General features: G+C 46.9%; 1 protein-coding gene across 7 annotated transcripts in view; it reads left to right on the plus strand.

The window, feature by feature from the left end:
- The window catches only part of LOC147034330 (KH domain-containing RNA-binding protein QKI-like), a 554,637-nt gene extending 548,311 nt beyond the window's left edge, over positions 1–6,326 (plus strand). For 5 of the 7 annotated variants that reach the window (XM_085880964.1, XM_085880956.1, XM_085880974.1 and 2 more), the window contains one exon: positions 883–6,326. In XM_085880964.1, the coding sequence (XP_085737090.1) occupies positions 883–1,058 (176 nt within the window). In that variant the 3' untranslated portion in view covers positions 1,059–6,326. The remainder of the gene's footprint in view (positions 1–882) is intronic. The other 2 variants (XM_085880948.1, XM_085880938.1) reach the window with 2 other exon arrangements.
- The last annotated feature ends 208 nt before the right edge of the window (positions 6,327–6,534 follow it).

Raw genomic sequence — 6,534 nt, forward strand, 5'->3', positions numbered from 1 at the left:
CGCCAATGTGCGGCTATCAACATAATCCTTTCATCTCTTCTCCCTCTTAAGGCTGCAGTCCCTAAAGGCAGGGTTCTCGGCCCCATCCGATTCCTAATCTTCATCAATGATCTCTCTGACTGGAAAATCTCCTTTATCAGTATGCTGATGACTCCACCCTTTATCGTGACATCCCCCATCCTTCAGATAGACACGCTGCAGCCTCTTCCCTCTCCTCAGACCTTGATATAATCACAAGCTGGTCAAACACTTGGAACATGTCTATCAATCCAGATAACTCTATTTCTCTCCGAACACCCCACCCCCACCAACCCCTCCACCCATATAATTTATTAACATTTCCATTTAAGAAGTTCATTCACTCAAACTTTTAGGTCTCACTATCGGCCACAATCTTTCTTAGGCAAACCAAATTTAAAAGTTGGCCTCCATGGCCAGTTGTCGACTAGGCATCGTCCGTTGTGCAAAGTCATTTATTGGCACACCTGAACTCATCCACCTACAAGGCATGTAGCTTGATGGAGTACTGCTCTACCCTCTGGGCTGGTGCCCCTGCCTCACATCTTGCTCAGCTTGATGCCATGGAAACCAAGGCCTTTAAGGTCATTGGAATATCTTGCAAAGAAGCTGAGTTAATGGGCTTATCACCTTTCCATCGCAGACAGGTGGGTGGTTTCTCTGTCTTCTACCACCTTCTTTCTGGTCTTGCACCATCTGCTCTTTCCTTGTTCTGTTCCTTTTTCCCAGGTTTTCACACGGCTCACACGGTCCACCATCAACCCCTTTCTGGTGAAACTCCCAGACCACTGCTCATTTCTTCCTCTTATTCCCTCCCTGTGGAACCAACTTCCACATTCTCTTCAACATCATTTTTCCCTCCAGGTCTTCAAGACAGCTGTTCGACACCATCTCAGACCGTCTCCCATGCAAAATATGATTTTTTCTACCTCTTCAATCCCCCCACCACCAAGCCCACCTCTTTCCATATTTCCAGTTATTCCTTCCTGAGAGTTTGTTTCTGTATCCATCTTGTCCACCCGGTGCATCCTTCTACATGACATCCTCTCCTACATGACAGGTTCATTGCTGCTGATCATGAGCGTTGATCCCGGGGGGGGGGACATGTCCCTCCCACTTTTTTTTACCAGGGGGGACAGAGTATATTCTGTCCCCCCCCCAAATTTCGAGTTCCATGCCTATTTGAAAAATGCAAAAAAATCAAGCAATAGCTGTTGGTATGCAGCGATAAGCCTTCGTTGCTATTCTTGTCATTTTACCATGCAGTCCCATGCTGTAGATATACCTCATGTACTGTGCATGTACTGTAAGGTGCATATAGGGGGCGACGGTAGTGTACATGATGTACACTACCGTCGCCCCCTATATGCACCGTCTCTTCTACACACGGCGCTGGCTGGCCGCTCACACCCACTGACGGCAGCTCTGTCGCTCGCACTCATACAGTGACTGCACTGGATCCCCACGAATTGGAAAATACATTTGTTTCCAATGTTCCAAACCGTCACACTCTATTTGGATAAATACAGTAGAGTATATGAACCTGTATGTGCACATGTATTAATACACTGTTTTAATATACCGTATCTGGAACTGAAAAAAACGTTGCAGTCCATTGTTCATGTCGCCTAATCGATTTGTGGGGAGCAGTTGTCGTGGTGATTTATTGTTGTGGGCCGGGCGGTCGGTGGCGATAAACGACCACTAGGTGGAGCAGTAGAGTCGTCTCCCACCGAACACCTGGAATTTAGGTCGTGACTCTCGGATAAGTCCGAGGGTTCATGGGTCCCTTAGCGGACCGTGGTCGCCAATATTTCGACGGCGTGAGGTAGGGTTAATTGCCTAATTTCAATATACCTAAATACCCACGTCGGCCAACTACCAGGGAAAACCACACCCTCGACGGATCTCGGGCGGAACGGACCGTTTACCGAGCCCGATCCGGGTGTAAACCGAGCGGGGGTTACCAAGATCCGTCGGTCCAAATGAACAATTTACAGCACGAACGGCCTTACTATTTCTCAAACCCACACCATGCTAGGCCAATGGGAGAAAGCACAGAAAATGAGCTGCTACATTTAACAGGGGTTTATTTATAACAATAATCGGGGAGGGGAAGCACAAAAAGAGCAGAGTTATCCGAATAAAATAAATACAATTTACAAGGAACGAAAAGCACTTAACAGTTTCTACTTACAGGACAGCGACACACACACACACACACACACACACACACACACACACACACACACACACACACACACACACACACACACACACACACACACACACACAAGAAATGGACCCCGTGGGTCTATTTTCGGTAGAGCCAGGCCGGCATACCTTCCCGCCTCGTGCGGTCACACCGACTCCGAACCACCACTGTGGGACTCGAACCCACAACCCGAAGTCGACGGCCCATGAACGAGACCAAGCCACCACGACCGCAGACGATCAGCGGTCGCTACGATCACTCAAGACGCTAGGCATTCGCCTCGATCACTCCTCTTCGGTCACCACCACCACGGTGAGCCACCACAAAGGACCGCAGACCGCTCGAACCACGACCGCAGACCAAACCAATCGCCACAATCACTCCCGTCTGTCGTCGTCTCGTCCCCTTTTTCTCTCTTGAGGATGGGAGGGGTTTCTTCTCTCGCCCCTCGCTTCCTGATTGGACAAGGGGTTGTCGGACGACTCATGGTCATCCTCCCGATTGACTGGGGTGCGTGTGTGGTGCTCGCCCTCTGCTCATTGGCTGGAGGAAACGGTCCATGCCCTTCCTTGGGGCGGAGCCTCAATCCGAAGCGATGGACGCTCCGCCCACGCCCTCAGCCAAAAACACGTGGGCAATGGAGACCGGGTCAGTGCGGGTCGGTGTCTCTGTTGTTGTTATTGTTGTTGTATATGTAGTTGTTGTTGTAAAAACCTAACTAAAAGACAACTCGGAGCACACACACAAAATTCCCATTAGACATAGGAGATGGATTCTAACTATAAACACGTACTTATTGAAATAACTGAACTACGAGGACTTTGGCTGTTTGTGTGCACAAGGTTTCCAAATCCGTAACAATATTGCCCGGGCACACCTTGGGAGAAGGGTCAAGTTACGTGTCCCCTCCCACATTTTGGCTTGGATCGACGCCCTTGCTGCTGATGCAAACCCATGGCAAGGATTGCACTGAGTGGTTTGCCTTTGCCTTCCTAGTGTTAGTCAAAGCATGAATTTGTAACTTGTTCAGGGGGCTGGCAATAATTTGCGTACTCTTCACCAAAGACACCGTGGGATGTTTAACGTTCCTCCAGCTTTAACACACCCTCACCTTTTTCTACCGTTATATAGCGGATGTTTCTGATACGTTGGAGAACATTATATGATGCCTTTCTTCAATGACGATTGGACAGTCAGAACTTACAGACTTTAAGCCACGCCCCCGCCACCTCCCCCACCTGTTTGATCGCATGATCTGGCGAATGTTTTCACAATTTCAAGGAACTCCTTACAAGCAACTTCAGTACCAGGGAGGTCATTGGGCCAATCAATGTCTGTGCAATGTTTGTCAACATATGCTTGTTTATGGTCTTTCCTTTTTAAATGCTGAATTTTTAAAGTTTAATTAAAACATTTACCGAAGGCGTGATTGGGATAAATATAAAAGTTTTGGTCCGCAGGTTCAACTGCTTTAGTAACCTTTTTCATATGAGAATTTGAAGTCATTTTAAGCTATTTTTGTTTTTATCCTTTCTTGCTAATGGTCTCTTTTTCTCTCTGCATCCCCCTTTTTCAGCTGCAACAGGGAATTAGCCAAACCCCATTATCCCTCATCCCTCATCGTTAAGTCTCTGAAATTGCAGCACCTAATACTGTACCCATCCTTGCCATACGTCATTACACTCTTTAGTCACTCTTCCTAGTACGTCCTACAGGGCCCCAAAGCAGGAGTTACCTGATGGCCTAAGCCACGGTGAAACAGACAGCAAGAATAAACTATGCAACTAATGGTCGTCCGGTCTCCATTTGAACACGAGCTCTGGCTGCAGGGCCTTTTGAATGTCGGTTTTATCTCCTGTTTGCACATCTCAGGCTTCAGAACAAAGGTCCATTTGATCGAGGCCGATTTTTAACATGAATGCTGAGCTGGATGGAGAGCTGGAGGAAATGCGGAAGGTGAAGAGGTAAAAAACACCAGATCGGGACTAGACCTCGGACACAAGCACCACCTGTTTCCAACCGCTGCAGCATCTTCCACGCATCTGCCACACATCGAACCACACATCAAACCACACATCGAACCTTTGCCGTCGTGTTCTCTCTTCATTTCAGCACCCTGACTCCCACAACAGTTCGACTTTGTTTGATATCGTAAACGTTTTGCTCCATTGTATTCGGGTCCACAAAAAGGCGTTCTTCCTTGTGAGCCTCGTGCCGAGCAAACACCTGCACATGGAGCAAGATATGGGAGAAGCAGGTGCTTTGGGGGTTTAATTGCCGATAAATGCTCTCACACATACTGTGTTTGCATTGTACAATATGTAAGTACCCACACTGTTTTCACCATAAATATGTATTTTTATACCATCGTTTTATATGGAAAGATATACAGTACTCAAGGGACGACGTTTTACACAATAATTTTATAAGTCGTTGTGTGTGTGTGTGTGTGTGTGTGTGTGTGTGTGTGTGTGTGTGTGTGTGTGTGTGTGTGTGTGTGTGTCCAACTGCCCATCATGTGACCACCACCCCCAATGTGCCCCACAAAATGGCTTCCTTGCAGACACTTGTTAACCATTTCTCCCATCTGAGCAAAAGGGGAATTCATGTTCCACTGTCCCAGCAACGTTCCTTCTCACATCAGCACCTGCAGATACACGACATGGCCAAAAGTATGTGGATACCCCTTCTAATTCGTGGATTTGGCTATTTCAGCCATACCCATTGCTGACAGGTGTATCAAATCAAGCACACAGACATGCAATCTCCAAAGCCAAACATTGGCAGTTGAATGGGTCGTACTGAAGAGTTCAGTGACTTTCAACGTGGCACCATCATTGGATGCCACCTTTCCAACAAGTCAGTTCATCAAATTTCTGCCCTGCTGGAGCTGCCTGGTCAACTGTAAGTGCTGTTATTGTGAAGTGGAAACGTCTAGGAGCAACAACAGCTCAGCTGTGAAGTGGAAACACAAGCTCACAGAACGGGACTGCCAAGGCTGAAAAACGTAGTGCGCAAAAATCATCTGTCGTCAGTTGCAACACTCACTACTGAGTTCCAAACTGCCTCTGGAAGCAACATCAGCACAAACACTGTTCGTCGAGAGCTTCATGAAATGGGTTTCCATGGCTGAGCAGCCAAAAAAAAAGCCTTAGATCACCATGTGTAATGCCAAGCGTCGGCTGGAATGTTGTACAGCTCACCGCCATTGGACTCTGGAGCATTGGAAACACGTTCTCTGGAGTGATGAATCACGCTTCACCATCTGGCAATCTGACGGACGAATCTGTGTTTGGCGTTTGCCAGGAGAATGCGACCTGCCCGAATGCACAGTGCAAACTGTAAAGTTTGGTGGAGTTGGAATAATGGCCTTGGCTGTTTTTCATGGTTTAGGCTAGGCCCCTGAGTTCCAGTGAAGGGAAATCTTAATTCAACAGCATACAATGACATTCCAGACGATTCTGTGCTTCCAAATTTGTGGCAACAGTTTGGAGAAGGCCCTTTCCTGTTTCAGCATGACAATGTCCCCATGCACAAAGCGAGGTCTATACAGAAATGGTTTGTTGTGATTGGTGTGGAAAAAACTTGACTGCCCTGGACAGAGCACTGACCTCAACCCCATCGAACACCTTTGGGATGAATTGGAACGCCGACTGTGAGTCAGACCTAATTGCCCAACATTAGTGCACGAGCTCACTAATGCTCTTGTGGTTGAATGGAAGCAAATCCCCACAGCAATGTTCCAACATCCAGTGGAAAGCCTTCCCAGAAGAGTGGAGGCTGTTATAGCATTAAAGGGGGGACCAACTCCATATTGATACCCATGATTTTGGAATGAGATGTTGGACGAGCAGGTGTCCACATACTTTTGGCCATGTCGTGTGGTTTGGAATGACGAAAATATACTTGAAACGTTATTGTCAGATAATATGGAGGCTTGGGGACACCTGCAAGCTTTGTCCCCAAAATGACTTTTTGAAAAAGCGTTTCCTTTTGTACCGCAGCCAATTGTTCATTTCCTCCTTAATTGTATGTAAAGTACGTACGTTCGACTGGGGGTTATTTAATAAACTTTAATTGCCTTTCCCATCAATCCCTATTTCCTTCCTTTTTGCAACATCTATAGAAACGGTGCAAATTGTAATCATGGCCATTTTCCATTCTCAGAACTTACCATAAGGAGCATCTATATATTGCATATGTAAGTAAACACAGTTGAACATTTTGAATGGATGCCTGCAACATGCGCCCTCCTTATTCTCCTTTCTCTCTCACAGCATCCTCCCTCTTCCTTTTCTCAT

The sequence above is a fragment of the Eptatretus burgeri genome, chromosome 1, assembly GCF_056783735.1.
Source record: "Eptatretus burgeri isolate ZD-2024b chromosome 1, Ebu_testis_v1, whole genome shotgun sequence".
Lineage (NCBI taxonomy): Eukaryota > Metazoa > Chordata > Myxini > Myxiniformes > Myxinidae > Eptatretus > Eptatretus burgeri.